Genomic DNA, 23150 nt, shown 5'->3' with positions numbered 1-23150 from the left:
CCACCTACCCTTCAACGACAGAAGATCCAGTCCAGAGTCTTCTTCCCTTGAGCCTGGTGGGATCAACCAGCTCACCTTCTACAGCCACAGGATCCTCTTCGTGGTCGAAATCACCGCACACTGCTGAGCTGTAGTGGTCCGGATAGCCATCAGAAGAGCTCTCTCCTGTTTTTAAGGAGCGCACCTTTTATTCATCGTTGATTTGCTGCTGCTGGCTTCATCCCTGGGTAGTGCAGATCACTCCAGACGTCACTTGTCTCCACGACTGAAGCTTCAGGAGTACTTCAACCAAGAAGAGGATCCTCTGCCTGTGGAAGATGAGCTGGTTGATCCCACCAAGCACAAAGGAAGGCGGCTCCAGACTGTATCTTCTCTTGTCGTCGAAGGGTACATAGCTAAAGGCAGGGCTCCACCAGGACTTCGTAGTTGCAGCAGCAGTCTTCTGCTCCGCTTCTCTTCGGTTCCTTGCAGTTCCAGTGGCGACCGACTTCCAGCTCAAGTGTCCTGCTTTTATGCGAAAATCCCCCATTCACACAGCCTGGCTGTCAATCACTCAGCAGGGGGTTGTCCGGCCAGGAAGACCACCTTAGCCAATCATGACAAAGTGCGACTTGGGGTTTCCAAGGATACCCTGTGTACGAGGTGACTACACCCCTCCCTCACATTCAGCCCACCTAGACACCCAGGTGCCAAAAGGGGGGCTTCTTGAGAGAAGCCCGTCAAAAGACAGTGAACAAAGAAAGCAAACCTGGTTTGCCGCGCAAAGGAAAACCCAAGAAGGATTTTACCAAAAAGAAATGGCGATAAAACCCAACCGGAGCCGAAATATAAAGTATTTGGTCAAGCGGGTTTAAAGTTCGAGGCTACTAAAATAGACTAAAACACTACCACGTTATAAAATATAATTGCGGTAGAAAAGTTAGGGTAGATAGCACTGCCATTAACCAAGTCTAAATGTTAAGGGAGCAAAACAAAGCTCCAGGAGACACCGATAAAAAGGGCTAGGAACTAACCCTTTCCAATACTCCACATAAAATGGGTTGTACTGGACCTGTCGTTAAAGTGACTATGTAAAGTTGATGGCAACTTGACTTTTTCTGGGGGGCAGTAGTGAGCCCCAGAAAATGGAGTCGGTGGGAAGTCTAAAAGACAACCCTGTGTCACTGCACATAAAAAGTGCGGCTCAAGAAGTGGTGTACTCCAGGGCCCACAATCACACAAACAGTAAAAATACACATGGCAAAACACATGTAAGAGTGGGAAAAAGGTTCACACTCTTACCAAGTGGAAAAATAAACTCCAGAAATCCAGCAAAGCTATTGGGGGACTCACTAGGTGAGGGAAATTAGCCATAGAATGAGAATTCTCCCCAACACTGAACAAAAGGAATTGGTTGTGTGTAGTATATTTAGAGTGTGGTTTTATTTAATAGAAGTGAAGTGTTTTGTAAACAAATGGTTTAAAAATAAATGTACTTATATTTTTTTAACCTGAAACCTTGAGTCAGTGTTCGCTTGAGTCACAGTAATTTAAGTCCCTGTTACAGCTCGTTTGCTCTTGAGAAGTCTGGCTGCTCAGCCATCACTACCACTTTACTGCGTAGTACAGGCTTGTACCAAAGGTGATATTGTACTATCACTTGTAGTCTTAATTATATGTAATGTGCCCTAAGGGTACTGCATATGATTCGGCCTAACGCTCTTCTCTTAGGCGGTGGGTCCACAGACGGTCCAGGCGCCGCAGGATCGCCCGACGGAGGCACGGGCATCCTTGTCCTCATCTCGGAGCACAGGGTGTGCAGAGCTTGGAGGACGCCCTGTCCGTCGGTGGTGTCGGCGGTTGCGACAGGAGCGTTGGCAGTGGTGTGTGTCCTGCGGTTCCTCACCGCCCTGCCACCCCTCGTCGGTTCCCTTGTTGCTTTCCACGTCCACCTTGTCGGGGTCCTTGCTGTAGAATCTGGCCTCGACGAAATTCTCGTGAAGCACTGTCTTCAGGCCAGAGAGCTGCTCCTCAGAAGAGATATCCAAGTCAGGCTGGATTACCGTGCCCCGCCCCCTTCTCGGCCAGGGGCAACGGTCTCAGGGAGATGATGGGCTTCGTCTTCACGGGAGTCCCTCCAAGCAAGCAGAGAACTCTCGTCTTGGGGGGTCATCTCCACCGGAACCGCATCCGCGGCCTTAGCCAGGGACGCCACCACTCCCTCAATAGACACCTTCGCCTGGTTAACCTGGGCCTTCACGACCTTGGGCGCATCTGAGGCCTTCACTGAGGGGGGAGGGTCAATGCCCCCCTCCCCCTTGGCTTTCTCCGCCGGAGTCGACCAGGCCTTCTCCAGAAGCTTACCCGGGTGGTCTGACTTCCTTTTCTTTGCTGAGCCGGAGCGTTGGCTCGTGGTTGGCTGCATCGTCGATGCTGCGCCCGGCCTGGCTGCCGCAGAGCCTGTACCAACAGCGCTCCTGGTGCCTGCGGACTTGCAGTGCTTTGCCTTATGTTGGGCCCCCGTCACCGGACCACCCTCAAAGGTCTTAGAAGACCGCTCAGATTTACTCTTGGGAGAAGCATGCTGCCGGGGCTCACCCGCCGCCGGGATCTTCGTCTGCAGCCACTCGGCCAGCTGCTTGCGACGGTCATTCATGGTGCATGGCACCATGTCCTTGCAGAATGCACAGGCCTTCTCCACGTGTGAGCGATCCAAATGTAGGCAATAAAGGCACAGAGTGCCCATCGTCCAGGAAGCTGTTCCGCAGCCCGCATCCTGGGCAGATCCTGAAGAGAGCCGTCGAGTTTCCTTTATCCTCGGTCATGTCCACGCGGTGTAGGCCTCAAGAATCTTCTGGAATCCTCCAAGTAGGGAACTCAGCGCAAACTCACCATTGAGGGGCGCACAAGGTTCCGAAAACGGGTCCCCGTTAGATGGATGATGGATGGATGGAGCTTGAGGCTCGATTGACCGAAACAGAGCAAAACACTGATGAAAATAAATAAAACAAAAATTGCAAAACGCAGCAAAAGCTCGAGAGCAAGTGCACGAGGACTCCCAACACTTGAACGTGCTGTAAAAATCTGAAGATGTCTGCCAGAGGAGGGGCTTGGGTAGAGGGCAGTCATTGGCTGGGGGCAGTATGACCCAGAGACCAGTGATTGGTTGTTGGAGGAAAGAGTTCAGAAACAAAACTGAAACTGATTTTTTCTTTACTGAGGATTCCCAGCCTGACTCTGATGCTGGAAATGGATCTGAGGGACAGGGCCTCTGAATCCTTGTCCTTTTTCTGTTTTACCGTGTGTTCTGTCATGTTTTCTGCCCCGGAGTCCATGTGGGACTCCTGGCAGTGCAGCTCTCTCTTTTGGTTTGGTGAACAGACCCATGGGATACCCTTATGGCACCCATGGGTAGGGGTACAACTCTGTGCCCCTAGTGTATGTTTTTGGGCACCTGTGGGTGACCCCAGAGCAGGGTATGGGCTGGTGGCAGCTCCGTGCTGAGTTTGACAGGTGCTCCGGGTGTCCTCCATTTGGGATACCCAGGCCCTGCTATTGGGATCTGTTGATTCCTGATAGGAAACAAGATGGCCCCTGTGGCCTCTTGCTTTCTATTGCCTGTTATCTTGTTTTCCCAAAGTCCTGGGAAGCCCTGTCTCTGTCCCTTCCCCCTGACTGGCTGTTGGGTGGAAGTTCCATGTATGGTGTTGTTGTGAAGGCCCAGCTAGACTGACTGGAGCCTTCCCAGTGACTGTATGTTGTGGGTACCTCCTGTGGGTGGGACCTGGGTGAATGGAGTGTGTGACCAATATACACTTCTTGTTGTGGTTGTCTGGTTTCTGGCATGAGAGACAAAGACTGAGACAGCCCTGCCCGAAACTGGCCTGAATGCAGTGTGTAGTGTTGAATGGCTGGGTACTTGTCCCAATCCACATTTCTTGTTGTGAGTGTCTGGAAGGGAGGAGTGTGGCCTGAATGCACTGTGTGCCTGATTGGCTGACTGACTGCATGAATGCCCTGCAGTATCATTGGCTGCTGAGTGTGTGCCAGCAGCGTGGATGAGAGAGAGGATAGTATATCTGGGGACCTCTCACCACTGGAAAAGTGTTCAGAAGGGACCTTTGGTTGAGAAGCGACCATTGTGCTCCTGAAGCAGCCAGGGAGCTGAGTCTCCACTCTACGAGTAACTGGAACTGCTGATCCTCGACGTCCAGCTGGAAGAAGAAGACTTGCTGTGGCATTTGCTTCGACCGATCCAAAGGCTGACGAATTCGTCGAGGGCTGACCCGAGAGAGGACCTGGTAAGGCGCCCTCTTCCCGTGCTACGAGGGACCATCGAGCACCACTCCATCTTCGCCGAAGCGCCCTGGAAGACAGACCCTCGAAAGGCTGTCGACCCGAGACGGGACCGCTGAGGAGATCGAAGTGAAGCACCCGGACATCGACGCCGTCGAAGTCCATTGCCGTCGACCAGGGTTCGCAGGTTTGTGAAACCGCTGGAGGCCCGTCGAAGTTGCGTTGCCCAGCCGTGGGAACCACTTGACGCCGTGCCGCCGACGACCGGAGCCGTCCGCTCCTTTGCCTAAGAACATTCAATCGAAGGACTCTCTCGACCGCATCGTCGACCGCTTATCCTGCCAGAGAAAGTCGAGGCCGACCAACGCGCCGAGGAGAAACCTGCCGGTGGGTTTCCCGCCACCCAACGACCTCAAAGACTCAGACGACTCGACGCCCTTGCTGGGCTTCCGTCTCTACAATCTTTGCGGTCCAGAACTATTGTCATCGAGGTGCCCCGCACACCTCCGCCTTGCAGGACGCCGACGAGCACCGCTCGGACGAAGCTGCCGCCTCTTCGACATAGTTCTACCTCGTTTGTCGACGGACGTTCGACGCCCCGTGCCTCCCGCTTGAAAGGGAAGGCATTCAAGAAGGGCCGTCGATTCCCCGTCGCCGAACAGCGCGTCCCTCGACGTTTGTCGACGCCTCTTCGAGGAGCTCGACTCCACCAGGTACATTGGGGGGGGGGTAAAAACATTATAGGAGAGAATAAGACTTGCAGAGCAATATATGGACTGGGCTTGTGCTATATCTTTCTTTACAGGTTGCCCAGGTGGGGGGGGATCTCCACACAGAACTGTGCCTAGTGGTAGGGGTCAGTATTCTGCCTATTGCTCAACCATCTTATTTCCTCTCCTCTCTCTATTGCTGGTTTCCCTCTATTGGTCTGAGTGACATTGTACAGTATTGTTAATGCACTGTAATGAGATCTAGGGTGGTACCACTTTAGGATTGTAAATATTTGACATTGTAGATTTTGCCGGAGTACGAAGTGAGTTATCATGATAAATGTACATAACCTTAACTATTGATTATATAAAGACTGTGTTCTAACCAATACAGAGTGTGGATATTCCTTTGTGGGGGCTTGGGGGATACACTGTACTTAAGAACCAGCCTGCATCACCTCCTGAGAAGCTAGGCCTTGACTGCTCGACCATTGCTACCGAATAGAGAATCTTGGCTGGGGTCTCCTGTGCCTCTCCTCCACCATATAGGGAGCGGAAGTACAGACACCCCCCACCGGTCGTTGAGGCCCGTCTCTCACACTGACGACGGGGAATTTTCATGAGCATGTGAATCCATTCCAGACCCCATGCTGGAGAACAGAAACAAACAAACAATTCATGCAAAGGAAAAGGGCCTTTTATAGGGGAGTATGTCCTTGATGAGGGGATGGCTGTCACAATATGTGCTAGCTTGAGAGCCCAATAGGGCAAAACAAGAAAGAAAACTTTTTTCGCGGCTATTACTTCAATTCCGGCCTCAAAATAAGACCACATATAGGTGCTGTATGTCAAGCTTGATTTCTGAACTCTGACCTGGTGGGCAGAGATTCAGAAGGCCAGCCTAGTTGCTTGGAACAGAGAAACCTTCTGGACAAGCCAGACCAATCAAGGTAGCTTGGCGGAGGTCAAGACTAGGTCTCAGGAGGGGTGAGGGATACTGAAACACCTCAATGAGCACACGGAGTAAAGGACACTTACTAATCACGTCCAGTAAGGTGTAGATATATTAAAAATACATGTACATTTATTTCAAGACTATTGAGTTTCAACACACAAATCAAATCACAGAAATATGATAAGCCAACAGTCCTATCTAAATATATATATATACACAAGACCATTTGGGTCTAAAGGGTTAATGCATGAAATGGGTCCACAACCTAAAAGGGGAAGGAAACCGACAGTGCAAATAGTCTTCTGCCCCTTTTGCATTCAACACACTCCTAAGAGGCAGTCCAATCCCTAAGAGTGGAGCCTAATGCTCAATTGTACATGCAATGCCTGCGCACACGGTAGTTCAAATGGGCAAAACAGGGTCTCTTCAAGGGTCTGTAGCAACTCAGGAAGGTGGGTGAGGCGATGAAGAATAGGTTCCCACTTATCGAGGAGGGTCTCCGCTCGAGGGCAGAGTCAGTTACAAGAGTTGGGAATAGGTCGCACTAGCAGTGGAAAGGAGAGGGGCCACTCATGCATAAAAATGGATGGAGGCGCTAGGGGCCACCGGCCAGGGTTGCAATTACTCAACGACCCCCGGCGCACTCCAGACCAAACTTCGGCAGTCGAGTCCACTTCGGTTGCAGGTTCAAGTGCGGCAATTTGGCGGCTCTGCGGCTTTCAGTGACGAAGATAGTGTCATTCCCAAATGGGACAGTGGCGATTTCTCAGCTCCTGGTGGATGGATCAGGTTAGTTGCACTGCAGCCGGCGTCAGGGGCAAGAGGGTCACAAATGCAGCGCACCTGCAAAGGTCGTCAACACAGCTGGGCAACACAGTAACCGTGTATGCTCCGGTTCTTGCACACTCTTCTCACTTTAGACCTGGGATGGCCAAGTGTACGAAATTTAGTGTGAGGGTGCTGAGAACACAGAGCTCGCGATATATCAAGTGTCGAGTGCATCCTCGGAACGGCGGCAGAGTCAGAGCAAAAGGTCCTGCGTAAGCTGGTCAGCCCACTGGTTGGCCCAGGGACACTTCCGAGAAGGCTTACTTGCAGGGTATGATGAAGGTGCCAACAATAGTTTGTCCCACTATTCCAATGGGTCGAAGCGTCTTCGCAGACATTCTAGGACGACCAGTTGCAGAGGGGTCCCACGGGATGACAGCGGGCTCAGGGTGCCAAACCTTCCAGCGGGTCACCAGCGGTTCCTCGACTCGGCTTCCGAGCTTCAGGATACTTGGATCCTATCCTTCGTTCAGTGAGAACTCCAGAGATCGCCATGGTATGGGTGTTTGGGGGCTTCTCCTATACAGAATCTGCTTTGCGCCAAAACGAAGAGGACCCAATGGGAGATCTGCTCACATACAGGCATACCAATACATGGACGAATCACGGACCATGGTGGTCCCCGGCATTCACAGCACTCCAGACTCTCTGGCACCCAGGATGTGTATTGGGGACAGACACCCCAGCCCACATCCTGGAGGCGCACACACACACAAACAAGGAATGCAGAAGCACGCAAAAACTTGGGAGTTTTGCGGGAAAATGCATGCCCAAATAAGGACTGACCCGGGTCGGCTCGTACTGGGGAAGGGAAAGGGGCAAGATGGCCAAAGGACAGGACAAAAATACGTGGCATGGCCATTTTGGAGCCAGGCCACCTATTTGTGCCAAACGCAGTAATCGTGGTTTACCTGGCAGGAAAGGGTTAAAAATACAAGATAAACTGCCAGCAGCCCTGTCTGTGACACATCTGCACATCTCCTAAAAAATCCTTCCAGAGTATCTAGGGCCTTTGGAAATGACTAAGAGACCCAAGTGTACTGTACTGGAAGGAACATGGTAAACTTGTTACATGTTGAAGAAAAGTTGCAACTTTGGACAGGATTAAGGGAAATAAAGTATCCCAGTACTGACTGTTTTAAGGGCATGTCATTTTCCCCATAAAAAGTGAGCGAAAGCCCCGAGTAGTGCAGCAGAAGGCTGGGCTCGGTACACAACTGGAGGCAAAATTACACATGAAATGCAAATCTTTCGTAACACTGTACATGCAGCATCTGGAGAACGACCACTAGTAGAGTGTTTGTGCTGGCAGTGCAGTACAGGAATGCAATCTTTTTCTATGCTTTTAAAAAAATGCTTTTTTCTCTGTACAATGGTAACATCCTAATTAGTCTAGAGATAGGCGACGTGGATGCATCAGTATGACTTAATTCTGCAAACAATGTCCTACCAAAACCCAGCACCAGAATATACTTACTGTTTTTCCAGAACCAGTCTGAGCGCATGCCATCAAATCTCGCCTGGCGAGCACAATAGGAATACTATATTTTTGTACAGGAGTAAGTTTTGTGTATCCAGCTTTAGAAATATTATTATATAAGGTTTCAGGAAGATTTGCTTCTTCAAAAGTCTACAAGAAAAACAATTAAAAGTGTACATTTATAAAAGTTTAAATGTAAACATTTCAAGCATTTGATATTAAAAGCTTCATCTCCTTAGACAAGTACATTGTGTAAACATTGCCAGATAATGGTATAAAAAAAGTAAAAATATAAAGGTTCATATGACAATGCATTACTTACCGTAAAAGCATTTCTGATGGTTGTATCTGCTTAGATTCACATGCTGTGCATAGGTCCGACATCCAGTGGTCACTGCGGAGTATTGCATTTTGTTTTTCATAGTCGAAAAGGGGACGTCGACAAGGCGTGTCTGTAACACTATCCCTATAGTGACGTGTGTTGTACCCACAATCCCTCACGCGTCGAGGTCCCTCTGTTTGTATTTTTCTGCCCTGAGTGAGCCTTCTAGACGTGAGTGAGTACAGAAAAGAGAGAAATATAGAAGATGTCTATGTTCCTTCCATCCGAGCGGGGAGGAAGGGTGGGCGCATGTGAATCTAAGCAGATACAACCATCAGAAATGCTTTTACGGTAAGTAATGCATTGTCTTCTGATGTTTGTTAATCTGCTTAGAATCACATGCTGTGCATAGACTAGCGAGCAGTACCCGGAGTTGGCGGTGGGTTATGAGAAGGAACAGTAGAGAAAAGATGTCTTAATACTGCCTGTCCCACCTGGGAGTCAGATCTAGAGTGTGCATCTAGACAGTAGTGTTTTGTAAAGGTGTGCACAGAACTCCAGGTAGCCGCTTTGCAGATGGCCTCAAGGGGAACATTTGCAATGAATGCTATGGACGCCCCCGTGCCTCGAGTAGAACGTGCTCTTGGCCTAAAGGGCAGTTCTCTCTTAGCAAGAGTTTAGCAGAGAGTGATGCATTGGACAATCCATCTAGAAATAGTGGACTTTGAAACTGCATCCCCTTCTCTTCCTGCTGCCACCGAGACGAAGAACTGATTAGTCTTCCTCAGTGATCTGGTTCTTTCCATGTAGAACATGACCGCTCTGCGCACATCTAGTGTGTGCAGAGTCCTTTCTCCCAAGTTGGAAGGATTTTGAAAGAACGCTGGTAGTTCTATAGACTGGTTTACATGGAATTTTGAGATGAATTTTGGAGCAAACCTTGGGTGAGTGCGTAGAACCACTTTATCTTTGTGAACTGTAACAAAGGGGTCTAGAATAGAAAGAGCCTGTAGTTCACTTACTCTCCTGATGGAGGTGATAGCTATTAGGAAAGCAGTCTTGAGAGTGAGGTCTTTAAGAGTTGCTTTGTGCATGGGTTCAAAGGGTGATCCCATGAGTTTTGTAAGTACCACGTTAAGGTCCCATCCGGGAGCTGGGTCAGCTATCGGGGGGTGTATTCTTTTTACTCCCTCCATGAAGGCCTTTATAACAGGGATATTCCACCACGACACTGAGTTGGGAAGTGGTGTATGCAGAAAGTGCCGCTAGGTGGACTTTAATGGAATTGAACACTAGACCTGAATCTAATAAATGGGTCAGGTATAGAACAATATGTGTGGGAGAGCAGTCAATTGGGTTGATGCTCTTTCCTCTGCACCAGATGACAAATCTCTTCCATTTGCTAGAATAGCAGTGGCGAGTGTTAGGTTTTCTGGCTTCCCTGAGGATGTCCACGCATCTCTGCGGGAGCTGTAGGTGTCCAAATTCTACGACCTCAGGAGCCAGGCTGCTAAGTTCATGTTCTGGGGGCATGGATGCAGCGTCCTGCCCCTGTCTTGTGACAACATGTTGTACGGGCAGGGGAGTTTCACTGGGGGAGATAGAGACATCTCCATCAAGTGAGCGAACCATGGCTGTCGGGCCCACATTGGGGCCACCAGTATCATGGTTACTTGTTCCTGGTGCATCTTGTGCACCACCTTGTTGAGAGGGGGAGTCGGGGGAAAAGCGTAAACAAATTTCCCTGACCATCGAATCGACAGACCGTTCCCCTTGGATTGGTTTTAAGGGTACCTGGAGGCGTAGCTTTGGCATTGTGAGTTCTCCAGGGTTGCGAACAGGTCTATTTCTGGGAATCCCCATTGCGTGAAGACGTCGAAGACGATGTCTTCGTGCAGTCGCCATTCGTACTCTTCGGGCAGGGGGAAATCTCTGCTGAGTTTGTCTGCCAGCAGATTGAGTTCCCCTGGTACATGTTGTGACAGGAGGAACATATTCTGTTTGAGAGCCCACTTCCATATGTTCTGGGCCAGTTTGGACAGGCCTGGAGAGTGGGTTCCACCCTGCTTGTTGATGTAATACATGGCTGTGGTGCTGTCTGTAAGGACCATCACTGTCTTGCCTTGTAGGTGTTCCTGGAAGGCTTTTAGCGCCTTGAACACCGCTAGTAGCTCCAGAAGATTGATGTGTTTGGATGCTACGCTCGGAGTCCACTCTCCGTGAGCAGTCTGATGGGATAGGTGAGCCCCCCATCCTGTGAGGGATGCGTCTGTGGTTAGAGTGGCTTCCGCCGCGGGTGTGGCAAAGGGTTTCCCTTTTTCTAGGTTTTCTTTTGTCCACCACCGTAGCGAGAGAACTAAGGCCTGCGAGACCACTAATAGATCGTCCCATAGTCCGCTGGCCTGACACCACTGGCTGTTGAGCCACTCCTGCATTGGGCGCATGCGCAGGCGCGCGTGAGGTACCAAATAAATACACGACGCCATCATGTCTAGCAAGCGCATTGCTTTGCGTACCGTCCCCTCTCGACCGGACACATATTGAGGGATCTGAAACAACATGTTTTGGACCCTCTCTTTGGAGGGGAAGACGAGGCCGTCCTTTGTTTGAATTAGAGCCCCTAGGAATTGTTTGATTTGGCTGGGGTCTAGGCTGGACTTCTTTTCGTTGATGGAGAAGCCCAACTGGAACAAAAGGTCTACCGTCTTCTGGGTATTAGAGAAGCATGTTTCGTAAGAATCCCGTTATGTCGTCGAGGTAAGGGTAAACTGGGATGGACAACCTGCGCAGGTGGGCCGCTGCCACTGCCAGTACCTTCGTGAATACCCTCGGTGCTGATGCTATGCCGAAGGGTAGCACTCTGAACTGGTAGCGTTTGCCCTTTATCATGAACCGGAGGTACTTTCTGTGCGCTGGCAACATTAAAATATGAAAGTATGCATCTTTCATGTCCAATGTTGTCATGTAATCTCCCTGAGATAGCAGTGGGATCACTTCCTGTAGGGTCACCATACAAAACTTTTGGGGTTTGATAAACTTGTTCGCTGGGAGCAGATCTAATACAGGGCGCATGGTTAGATCCTTTTTGGGTACAAGGAAGTACACTGAATAAATACCTTCCGTTACCTGAGATAGAGGCACGACCTCTATGGCTCCCTTCTCCAGCAGTTGCTGTACTTCTTGTAGAAGGATGGCAAGATGTTCCGGTGACATGCGTCGTCCCCTTGGGGGTCTGTATGTTGGGGAACTGTTGAATTCGATGCAGTATCCGTGGGCTACGGTGGAAAGTACCCAGCGGTCTGACGTTATACCCTCCCATGCTGGAAGAAAGGAAGTTATCCGGCCCCCGACCGGCGTTGCATGGGAGGGGACGCAAATCTTCGCGTCACTTGGTGTTGTTAGGGGCTTGGGAACCTCTGGGGGTGGACCCTCGCCCTCTTCCTTTGCCCCGACGCTGTCCTCTGACTGTACTGGCCACTACTGGTCTGGAAGTTGGTGGCAGGGTACTGTTGCTGCTGGTTTTGTTGTTGGCGTTGGCCACGAAAAAAGCGTTTATTGCCATATCCGCGCCTGGTAGCGGGCTTAGAGATTTGGTCAATAGTTTTGATTGTATCGAACTCGTTTTTAGCCATCTCCAGAGCCTCATCCACCGCCTTCCCGAAGAGGTTGGAGTCTTCAACAGGTTTATTTATTAAAGACGCCTGAGTCTCCGGTTTGAACCCTGAGTTGTGCAGCCATACGTGTCGTTTAAGGACTATTCCCTGAACTAGGGAACGTCCCGCAGTTTCTGCCGCATCCAGAGAGCTCTTCACAATACTCTGGTTGACCTGGGTTCCTTCGCCAATAGTTGAAAGCAGGCGTGTACGTAATGGTTCCGGCGCTTCTTCGGCGTCTTTGCGCAGTTTAGCCCACTGCGCGTCCGCATAGCTCGCGAGCAAAGAATTGTTGTTGGCAAATCTTGCCGAAAAGGCGGCCGAGGATGTAATTCTTTTAGCAAGGGCATATAACCGCTTGCCCTCCTTGTCAGGTGGTGCCTCACTGGTGGAGAGTGGTACCCCTGCCCTCTTTCTTGTGTTGGTTACTACCAGGGAATCCGGAATGGAATGTCCCCTGATGTACAGCGGGTCTGAGGGTGAAGGAGTGAAAAGTTTTTCAATTCTAGGATTGACCCCCTGATTAGTGCGGGTGTGGACAGCGAAGGGATGATTCTTCTCCTCACCGAAGCGAGGAGGGGAATTGTCTGACTGACCGGGGGTTTCTCCTTAATTACCCTTTCTACAAAGTCTAATTCAGGAGAGAGCTCCCCAGTGTCTAGTTCGAAGTGTGCTGCTGCTCTGCGCAACAGGGCATTAAATGTGGGTTGATCGTCGATGGGAGACGTGTTTCTAACCGGTGAAATGTCAGGAGGATTTAGATTCAGGACATCAATGTCGGAATATATTGATAGTGATTGCCAGGGGTGAGAAGGTCCTTCTTCTGGATTTTCTCCGAGGCCTTCTCCTACCGAGTCTGGGCTGTCGTCCAGACCTTCCTCCTGGTTCCGACCGTCTTCCTCGTCCATAAAATCATCCTCTTCCTCAAAATAATGTTCTTCCCCAGTGAGGTCATACACACTGTGGAAGTCTGAGGCTGTGTCCTGGTGGGGATTGACTAATCTTGGAATTTTGGCCCTGGGGTCCTCCTGAGGCCCTTCTCTTATTCTCTTTGGAGTGGGAGGGTTTTGGGCATTCATAAACCTCTCCATCCTTTCCATGCAGAGATGGAGCCTTTCCATGGTTTCATGGGTTACCCCTGAGCGGTCTAGCGGGGGAAAATTGGTGTCTTGTAGCTGAACACGGCTCGACCTCTCCCATAGCGTCGAGGAAAGTGTCCCGTCGCCTTCCGAAAAGCCTTCCGGTGTGTCTTTCGACCTTTGCGTAGCGCTCGACTTGTCTTTCGGCGTACGCTTTTGGGCGTCGGCTACCACGATCCTCGCCAAGCTCTCAGCGACTCGTTTGTCCGCGGGGAGCTGTGGTTTCGACGTTATGGGTGTCGAACGCTCTATGGCGGCATGCGCTTTCTGCTGATGCGCTCCGGCCGATGATTTCGGGGCGGCGCCCTTCTTTGCCGAAAGCCCAGTCGCTGGTCGCGGCTGCGAGAGGGGCTTCGAACCCGAACGGTCCGAGGAGGCCGCCGGTGAAACCTGCGTCTCCTTGGGCGCTGATGCTCTCTTTGCCTTCGGCAAAGAAGAGCCATGGGTTGTGTGCTTATGTGTGGTCTTGTGTGCGTCAGTGTCGCCGGGGTGTTCATCCCCATAAGCAGGGCGTGAGCCGAGCCCGTCGGGGCCGGGGACAGACGACGAAGCGCGTGTGCGCTCTCTAGGGGGGTTTTCGACTTCCGTAGCGGAGGTCGTGGTATCACGTTCCTCGTCACTGTCGGAGGTAGCGACGGTGGGTGGGGCGTCGGCCTTCGACATAGCGTAGGCCGCCCACCTTTTGACCCTACAGTCTTTCAGAGTCTTCGGCTTAAGAAGCCGACAAGCCGTGCAACCCTCCTCCTTGTGATCGAGGGGCAAGCAGCGGTTACACCGTGAATGCTTGTCCTTCCAAGTACACTTGCCCTTGCAAAGCGGGCAAAACCTAAAGGGTGTCCTCTCCATAGCTGAGGCAATAAAACGTGATAACCACCCCAAGGGAAAGGAAGGGGAAAAGGAAAGGCATTCTCAGAAAAGAATTAGAGATGTCCCACGACCCCCACTCTCCCTACTGTATTTGGCCTGCGAGGCCAGGCCACGTGTTCGGCAACGCCGAAGGATCTCCTCCGCTCGTCCCCTCCGTCGAAGATCTTGCTCGGCGGAGAAGCTTCTAACAGCGTCGAGGGGAGGATCGATATGTTTTATATTATATAGGAAAACGACCAAAGGTCGAGGAGATGAAATCTGCAATGTCTCTCGAGGAGCTCCGCGTAAAGGCGACCAGTATCTGGGCGGAAAAAAACAATCTGAGGGACCTCGACGCGTGAGGGATTGTGGGTACAACGCACGTCACTATAGGGATAGTGTTACAGACACGCCTTGTCGACGTCCCCTTTTCGACTACGAAAAACAAAATGCAATACTCCGCAGTGACCACTGGATGTCGGACCTATGCACATCATGTGATTCTAAGCAGATTAACAAACATCAGAAATTTAAAATTCGTTGACATTTTGCAACGTTTCGGGGAGGGGAACACAAGTAAAAATGTATACAACCTATCAAAAGATTTACAGTTACAAATAAACATCAACTGCACAAACGGGTCTAGTTTCCAAATGCACAGGGAACATCGCAGCAGATTCAACTACTTATCTTGTGCGATGCTCTTTTTGATTGATACAGCATTTCCACCACATATGACATGCATTACTTACCGTAAAAGCATTTCTGATTGTTGTATCTGCTTAGATTAACATGCTGTGCATATGGTCCGACATCCAGTGGTAACCGCAGAGTATTGCATCTTGTATTTCGAGAATCAAAAGGGGACGTCGACATGGGCGTGCCTGTAACACTACCCCTACGTGACGGGTAGTGTACGCAAGATCCCTCACGCGTCGATGTCCCTCCGATTGTTTTTTTTCCTGCCGAGAGGGCGCCTTATGACCATCGTGAGTGAGTACAGAAAAGAGAGAGAAAGTAGTAAGACGTCTATGTTCCTTCCATCCGAGCGGGGAGGAACGGTGGGTGCATGTGAATCCAAGCAGATACAACCATCAGAAATGCTTTTACGGTAAGTAATGGATGTCTTTTGAGGTTTGTTAATCTGCTTAGGATCACATGCTGTGCATAGACTAGCGAGCAGTACCCAGAGTTGGAGGTGGGTTGTGTTAGGGAGAATTCTCTTCTTTGGCTAATTTCCCTTACCTATAGAGTCCACCAGCAGCTTTGCTGGATTTGAGGGGTCTTTTTTTTCTACTGCTAAGAGTGAGACCCTTTTTTCCTCACTCTTAGACAGATTGCTAGTGTGCGTTTCAGGCTATCGTGTGCAATTATGGTCTATGAGGTTTTTCTCACCCTCATAGGAATCATCTTTTTCCATGTGTGGTACACAGCACCCTCCGTGCCGTACCACAGGCGTGTCGTAGCGACCCCCAAACAGACTCCATACCCTGGGACTGACTACTGTCTCCCAGGGCATGTAAAGTCCCCATTGACTTTACTAGTCAAATTTATTAACAAAACCAGTACAACCCATCTTACTATGGTGGTACTGGGAAGGGGTAATAGTTTTTCCCTAAAGTTCATTTATGAGGGGGGTACCGTACAGTCCTCTCTGAAGTTTCTGGCTGGTGCCAGTGGTTACTACTTTAAATATTTGAGCGCAAATATTTTCCTATGGGATTTTCCCATTGTTCGAGGCTACCAATTTTACTGACAGCCTCTAACATACAGCCGGTTTATTTTAATATTAACTTTACTCCGGTAGGTTTTTATTTCTCGTGTCTTTCTCTATAGTCCTAACCCGGGTCTGGGATCCTATGTTCATTTCTTTGGCAGGCGTCTGTCCATGTGGGACTCCGGGCAGTGCAGCTCCTGTTTTTGGTTTGGTGTACAGACCCATGGGATACCCTTATGGCACCCATGGGTGGGGGTGCAACCCTGTGCCCCTAGTGTATGTTTTTTGGGCACCTGTGGGTGGCCCACAGAGCGGGTATGGCTGGTGGCAGCTCCATGCTGAATTAAACAGGTGCTCCGAGTATCCTCCATTTTGGGATACCCAGGGCCCTGCCATTGGAATCGGTTGATTCCTGATAGGAAACAAGATGGCCCCTGTGGCCTCTTGCTTTCTATTGCCGGTTACCTTGTTCTCCCAAAATCCTGGGAAGCCCTGACTCTGTCCCTTCCCCCTGATTGGCTGTTGGGTGGTAGTTCCATATATGGTGTTGTTGTGAAGTCTGTTAGGCAGAATTATATGCAGTACCCTTGGGGAACACCACACACAATTAAGACTACAAGGGACAGTACAATTTCACCTTTGGTACAAGCCTGTACTACACAGTTAAAGTGGTAGCAGTAGCGGAGCAGCCAGACTTATCTCAAGAGTAAGTGAGCAGTATCAAATAGTTACACAAAGGACAGCAGAAACACTATTATAAGCAGTTTAAAAATCACTCCTAATACACCGCACAGCTTCCGTTAAATTTCAGACAAGTTAAGCTCACAAAATAAAGTGGGAGCAAAATGGCACTCCAGCAATTTAAAAGGGAGGTAAAGACAAAGTTAATAGAAATTAAGTCACACCAACAGGTAAGTATTCAGGGCAATTGAAAAAGAGGAACTACAGTGATAGCATCAGATAGAAACGGCTTAGGGCCATAGTCAATGGGTCAAAAGTCTATTGCACAAAATCACAAAGTTCAGGGTAGTTTGCAGTAAAGTTCGTGGCACGGATACCGGACTACATTGGTTGATAGAAAAGTGAGTTCAAAGAGACGAGAAGGACAAGCCCTCGGTTTGGAGAAAGATTTCAAACACTTTCACCGCGGTTGGTCCTTTTTGTCTGCGCCTCTTGGAGCTTTGTTTCACTCCCTTAACACTAAGACTTGGCTGGTGGCAGTGGTACCTACCCTATCTTTCCTACCGCGATTATAGTATATAAACGTGGTACTGTTTTAGGCTATTGTATTAGCCTCGAACTTAAACCCGCTTGACCAAATACTTTTTATTTTGGCTCCGGTCGGGTTTTATCGCCATTTCATTTTGTTAAAGTCATTTGTGTGTTTTACTTTTCGTGCCAAACCAGGTTTGCCTACTTTGTTTGCCGACCTTTGGCATGCTTCTGTCCATAAGCCCTCCTTTGGCGTCTGGGTGTCTAGGTGGGCTGAATGTGAGGGAGGGGTTTGGTCACCCCCTGCACAGGGTCTCCTTGGAGACCCAAGTCGCACTTTGTGTCGATTGGCTGAGGCGGATGTCCGGGCCGGACAAACCCCCTGAGGTATGATTGACAGCCAGGCTGTGTTAATGGGGGATTTTGGCATAAAAGGCAGGACTCTTGTGCTGGAAGTCAATCGCCACTGGAACTGCAAGAACAGAAGAGAAGCGGAGAGGTAGACGGCTGGTGCACTCCCGAGTCCCGGTGAAGCCCTGCTGCAGTCCTGAGCCATCTACCCTTCAACGACACAGAAGATCCAGTCCGGAGTCTTCATCCCTTGAGCCTGCTGGGATCAACCAGCTCACCTGCCACAGCAGCGATTTCTTGGACGAAATCGCTGCATATAGCTGTAGTGGTCTGGATAGCCATCTGAAGAGCCTCTCCTGTTTTAAAGGAGCGCACCTTTTATCCACCGTTGCTTCGCTGCTGCTGGCCTCATCCCTGGGTAGGGCAGATCGCTCCAGACGTCGTCCTTGTCCCCACGACTGAAGCTCCAGGAACCATGAGTCTGCAGGAACTACCAAGAACAACTGCCGTAGCATCAGCTTTTCTTCAAACGAATAAGGTACTGAGTCCAACTTCTAGGAATTGGGGTGAACCCTTTCTCCTCACCCAAGGCTTGTCCTTGTCTTCCTTCCCTCTTATAACTTTTGCTTCCCTTTTGACAATATCCAAGTACTCCTGGCAATCTCGAATCGTGAACTGTTATAACCTTGTGCTCCTTGACAACAGGGCCCTATCCCATTTGACACTGGCGCAGGCCTATTGACTTTTATCTACGTTTTAGAAAGTGTCCTCCGATTCTAGCTGCCTTGACAAAACTATTGCCCATGATTTTTATCCCCTATTCTCTTGTGTTAATTCATGTGCTAAGGGCGTTTGACTGCGGTAACATTTCTTCTCGCAGGTACGACTTTCTTTCATAAGACCAAACTGTTATTACTGTCAAAATATGATCACGTAATAACCCACAGTAACCTTTGTTTCACAACACCAGTCTGTCAAATCCTAATGTACTTATCTTGAATTGATCTGCACAAGGGAAATTGGTTGTGTGTAGTATATTTGAAGTGTGGTTTTAATTTAGTAGAAATTAAGTTAACAGATGGTTTAAAAAATAAATGTACTTCTACTTTTTAACCAGAAACCTTAAGTCAGTGTTTGATTGAGTCACAGTACCTTTAGTCCTTTGTGTAATCTCTACTACTGCTCATTTGCGTTTGAGATAAGTCTGGCTGCTTAGCCATCGCTACCACTTTTTCTGTGCAGTACGGGCTTGTACCAAAGGTGAAATTGTGCTACCACTTGTAGTCTTAATTGTGTGTAGTGGTCCCTAAGGGCACCGCATAGGATTCTGCCTAACACCAGAGTGGGATCGAAAGCACGATCTTCCTCTTCGCCTGGCAGCGCTGGTAAAGAAAATCCTCTTCTGATCCACAGGGACAAGCTGGAACAGCTCCGAGGCCATAGAGATCATGACGCAGAACGAAGCCTATATCGTCGGGCGGTGAAGACGGGAGATCCCTCAATCCGCCGTCGTCATGTCTGTCCGGATCTGTCTCATCCCTCGGGAAGAGGGGGGAAGAGGGTGTCGAAGGGTGGAATGGAGGCAGAGGGTGAACTCTCCTCTTCTTTGGTGGTGGTTCCTGAGATGGTCTCGATGCCGCGGGTGTGGCCGCCGGCGCACAAGCCATCCTCGTACTAATCTCCGAGCATAGGGCATTCAGAGCAGGGAGAATATCCACCGAGATATCAGCAGGTGGTTGATGAGGTGGTTGTTGAGGTGCTGGCGACGGAGGCGAGGGCGTTTTCCGCTTAGGCTGGTCCTCCACGCCCTCAATGCCCTGTTGCTCCTAGTCGGTCTAGTCGCCGCCCTCGTCGAGATCCTTCCCGTAGGGCCTGCTCTCGACGCACCGTTCCTCCTGGAGGGTCCAGAGGTTGGTAAGGTCCTCTTCAGAGGAGATATCCGAGCTCTGAATGGCTACCGTGCCCCCCCTCCCCTTCTCTGCGACCAAGGGAGACGGTTTCAGGGATGTTGGGCAGAATCCTGTGCAGTTCCCTTAGGGAGCACTACAGAAGATTACGACTAGAGGTATATGCAATAAATCCCCTTTGGTATCAGTCTGTACCACAAAGATTTAGTTGGTAGCTGTGGCTAAGCAGTCAGACTTATCTCAAGAGGGAGATGAGCAGTATTCAGGGTTTTCACATTAGGACTACAATACTATGGAACAAGGAAACACTGACCAAAGCTTTGTTTCAAAAAGAATATATATTTATTTTACACATTCTGATGTTCACACACAAATCACTATTATTAAAGCAAGTTAAATCAGTCATGAAAAGTATACACAACTCCTTATCTAAATTGTAGACAAGTTTGAGCAAGAGTGAAAACTGAGCAAAACGGCACAGTGAAAAGCAAGCAGAAATGGCACTAACAATTTCTTAAAAGGGAGGGAAAGGACAAGTTATTCAGGTTTGGACTCTTTAAACACCAACAACACTTCCCAAGAAGATTGTGAACAAGTTAGGCAAGGCAGTACTTTAGCATATGCAATACTGGAGGTGAAACCGAGCAAAATGGCACAGTACAAGTTTAAATAGGGGAAGGAAAAAGGTGGTTATAAGAGTTAGGTGCACCAACACATTTCTAGGTGAGAAGCAATCTAGAGAAGGCAGTTGTAACAGATTTAGGGGGTAAGGACCAAGGCCATTAAGCCAGCGGTGCGGGCTGCACTCCCAAACACCACTCGTTATTATAGATTCAATGTGGTTCAAAGCACAAAATAATTAACTTCTGTCATTTTACTGCAAAAAATGATAGTTTAATACTTGATTTTCGTCATCAATTTAAGTAATTGTACATCTTAGAAAAAGCAGATGTGCAGGGCGAGCTCAAACAATTGGCCTATGCATTTCGGAACACTGTTCCTTCGTCAGGGCCAGCTCATTCACAAACTAATCAGATTTGAGTGCTAAAAATTGAGCAAACGAATCTGTTGGATAACCCACAATATGTCAGCAACATTAATTAATTGAACATACAGTAATTATAAAGCAAATCCATAGGGATCATAACATAGCAAGAAAATAAAGTCATCAATGTATACATCATCATCATCATGATTTAGGAGTTTTTAAAGCATGCCGGGTGTGGATACATTATGCCCAAAGTGGCCATATGGATGCACATGTTCAATGACAATAACCGCAATGAACAACACGATTTCAACACATACCAGGAGAAAGGTTACATGTAATAAAGAGTCCGTACATGTCATGAACCATAAGATTACCAACAGATACCAATAGTAAAAAAGTAAAAATAATGTAAAAAATACGTACGTGAAATCCCATTTTAGGTGCGTGATGATAAACCGTGGAATTACAGCAAAGAAGGAAGAAAAGAAAAAGGTAGAAAAATGACCACCAAAATGCCATATATCGTTTTATCTAATAGGCATCAAGTAATGACGTGACTATTTCAACAATGGCTTTGTCAAAGATACAGCATGGACTTGAATTTCACACCAACACTTCCAAAGTAAACGTGCTTGACTGGCGTTTCTATGCGTGTGCCGGCGTTTTACTTTGCGTGCAGACTCTTGCCTGGAAGAGACATGCAACGCGATTAGCAGTGTGTCAGAGTTACCATTTAACTAAAGACGCACGGACGCTTACGAGCATAGTCGCTCATAAGAGAGCCATGCAGCGCGGCACCCGGCGTGTCATTATTTCATCTTATAACAAAGGCTCTAAAGTTGACATGTAGCGCGAGACGCGCCGTGTCAGAGTTCCATTCCATTAGAAGGGTTCAAATGCCTACGAGCACCATAACGCTCAATCTTGCTTCTTACCTGACAGTAGAAAGAATGCGAGCCATGCGAAGACGCCACTAGGACGCGTTCGCTGTAGCCATAGTGCTAAATGTTGTGTTCGTGTCACGTTGCCAAGCAACACATGGAGCCGCAAGTACTGAGAAACGCCGGCGGCCATGTTGGAAAGGCTGCTGGTGTGTATCCCGAGTATTACATGTCTGATAAGGTGTACACTCTACGTGAGCTCGTAGTAATAATGGTTGAGTTCACATTGCGAAATAAAATAGGAGCGTAATTACATAACATTTCTACATGGATGAAAATAATGACAAAATAATAATATAGAATCATAAAAAAAATCAAACTGGGAAATGTGAAACCAAGCATAATGAGGGAGAGAAAAATTAAAGAATAAAAAATAAATTAAATCAACACCATTTCTATAGTTAAAAATATGCCTACCTTGTCTTGAAACCTATCGCCACAGTGTGCACTGGCACAGGCGAGAGTAGTTTAAAGCTGTAAGCTCCCCTGTAAATATCCTTAGTTAGAGGTAAAAGAGGTAAAAAGAGAGTAAAGAGCAGATCAACGTTGCGAATGCCCCGGGTACTATATCTAAGATTATCATCAGGTGAAATAATCCTATGAAAGCAAGAAGGAAGAAAAGAAGCAACTTAAGACAAAATTCTCCGACAGTATGGAGATGGTAGCCTGGATGAATCAAGAATGTACTTATTTCTAAAGATATACAACATGGCCTTTATGACAAATAAGGTATTGTATACTTGCTTTGGATTCATCCAGGCTACCATCTCCATACTGTCTGAGAATTTTGTCTTAAGTTCCTTCTTTTCTTCCTTCTTGCTTTCATAGGATTATTTCACCTGATGATAATCTTAGATATAGTACCCGGGGCATTCGCAACGTTGATCTGCTCTTTACCCTCTTTTTACCTCTTTTACCTCTAACTAAGGATATTTACAGGGGAGCTTACAGCTTTAAACTACTCTCGCCTGTGCCAGTGCACACTGTGGCGATAGGTTTCAAGACAAGGTAGGCATATTTTTAACTATAGAAATGGTGTTGATTTAATTTATTTTTTATTCTTTAATTTTTCTCTCCCTCATTATGCTTGGTTTCACATTTCCCAGTTTGATTTTTTTTATGATTCTATATTATTATTTTGTCATTATTTTCATCCATGTAGAAATGTTATGTAATTACGCTCCTATTTTATTTCGCAATGTGAACTCAACCATTATTACTACGAGCTCACGTAGAGTGTACACCTTATCAGACATGTAATACTCGGGATACACACCAGCAGCCTTTCCAACATGGCCGCCGGCGTTTCTCAGTACTTGCGGCTCCATGTGTTGCTTGGCAACGTGACACAAACACAACATTTAGCACTATGGCTACAGCGAACGCGTCCTAGTGGCGTCTTCGCATGGCTCGCATTCTTTCTACTGTCAGGTAAGAAGCAAGATTGAGCGTTATGGTGCTCGTAGACATCTGAACCCTTCTAATGGAATGGAACTCTGACACGGCGCGTCTCGCACTACATGTCAACTTTAGAGCCTTTGTTATAAGATGAAATGACACGCCGGGTGCCGCGCTGCATGGCTCTCTTATGAGCGACTATGCTCGTAGGCGTCCGTGCGTCATTAGTTAAATGGTAACTGACACACTGCTAGTCGTGTTGCATGTCTCTTCCAGGCAAGAGCCTGCACGCAAAGTAAAACGCCGGCACACACATAGAAACGCTAGTCAAGCACGTTTACTTTGGAAGTGTTGGTGTGAAATTCAAGTCCATGCTGTATCTTTGACAAGGTCAGTGTTGAAATAGTCACATCATTACTTGATGC

At 48.4% G+C, this 23150-nt stretch overlaps 1 protein-coding gene across 3 annotated transcripts in view; it reads right to left on the bottom strand.

Annotated features, from left to right (window-relative positions):
- Window positions 1-23150, bottom strand: part of DDX4 (DEAD-box helicase 4) — a 1871246-nt gene that overhangs the window by 690021 nt on the left and 1158075 nt on the right. For all 3 annotated transcript variants that reach the window (XM_069627287.1, XM_069627289.1, XM_069627288.1), the window contains exon 14: window positions 8246-8398. In XM_069627287.1, the coding sequence (XP_069483388.1) occupies window positions 8246-8398 (153 nt within the window). The remainder of the gene's footprint in view (window positions 1-8245; window positions 8399-23150) is intronic.

This window comes from Ambystoma mexicanum, chromosome 6p (assembly GCF_040938575.1).
Source record: "Ambystoma mexicanum isolate Mex_15411 chromosome 6p, UKY_AmexF1_1, whole genome shotgun sequence".
Classification (NCBI taxonomy): Eukaryota; Metazoa; Chordata; class Amphibia; order Caudata; family Ambystomatidae; genus Ambystoma; species Ambystoma mexicanum.
This window is presented reverse-complemented; position numbering and strand designations above follow the sequence as displayed.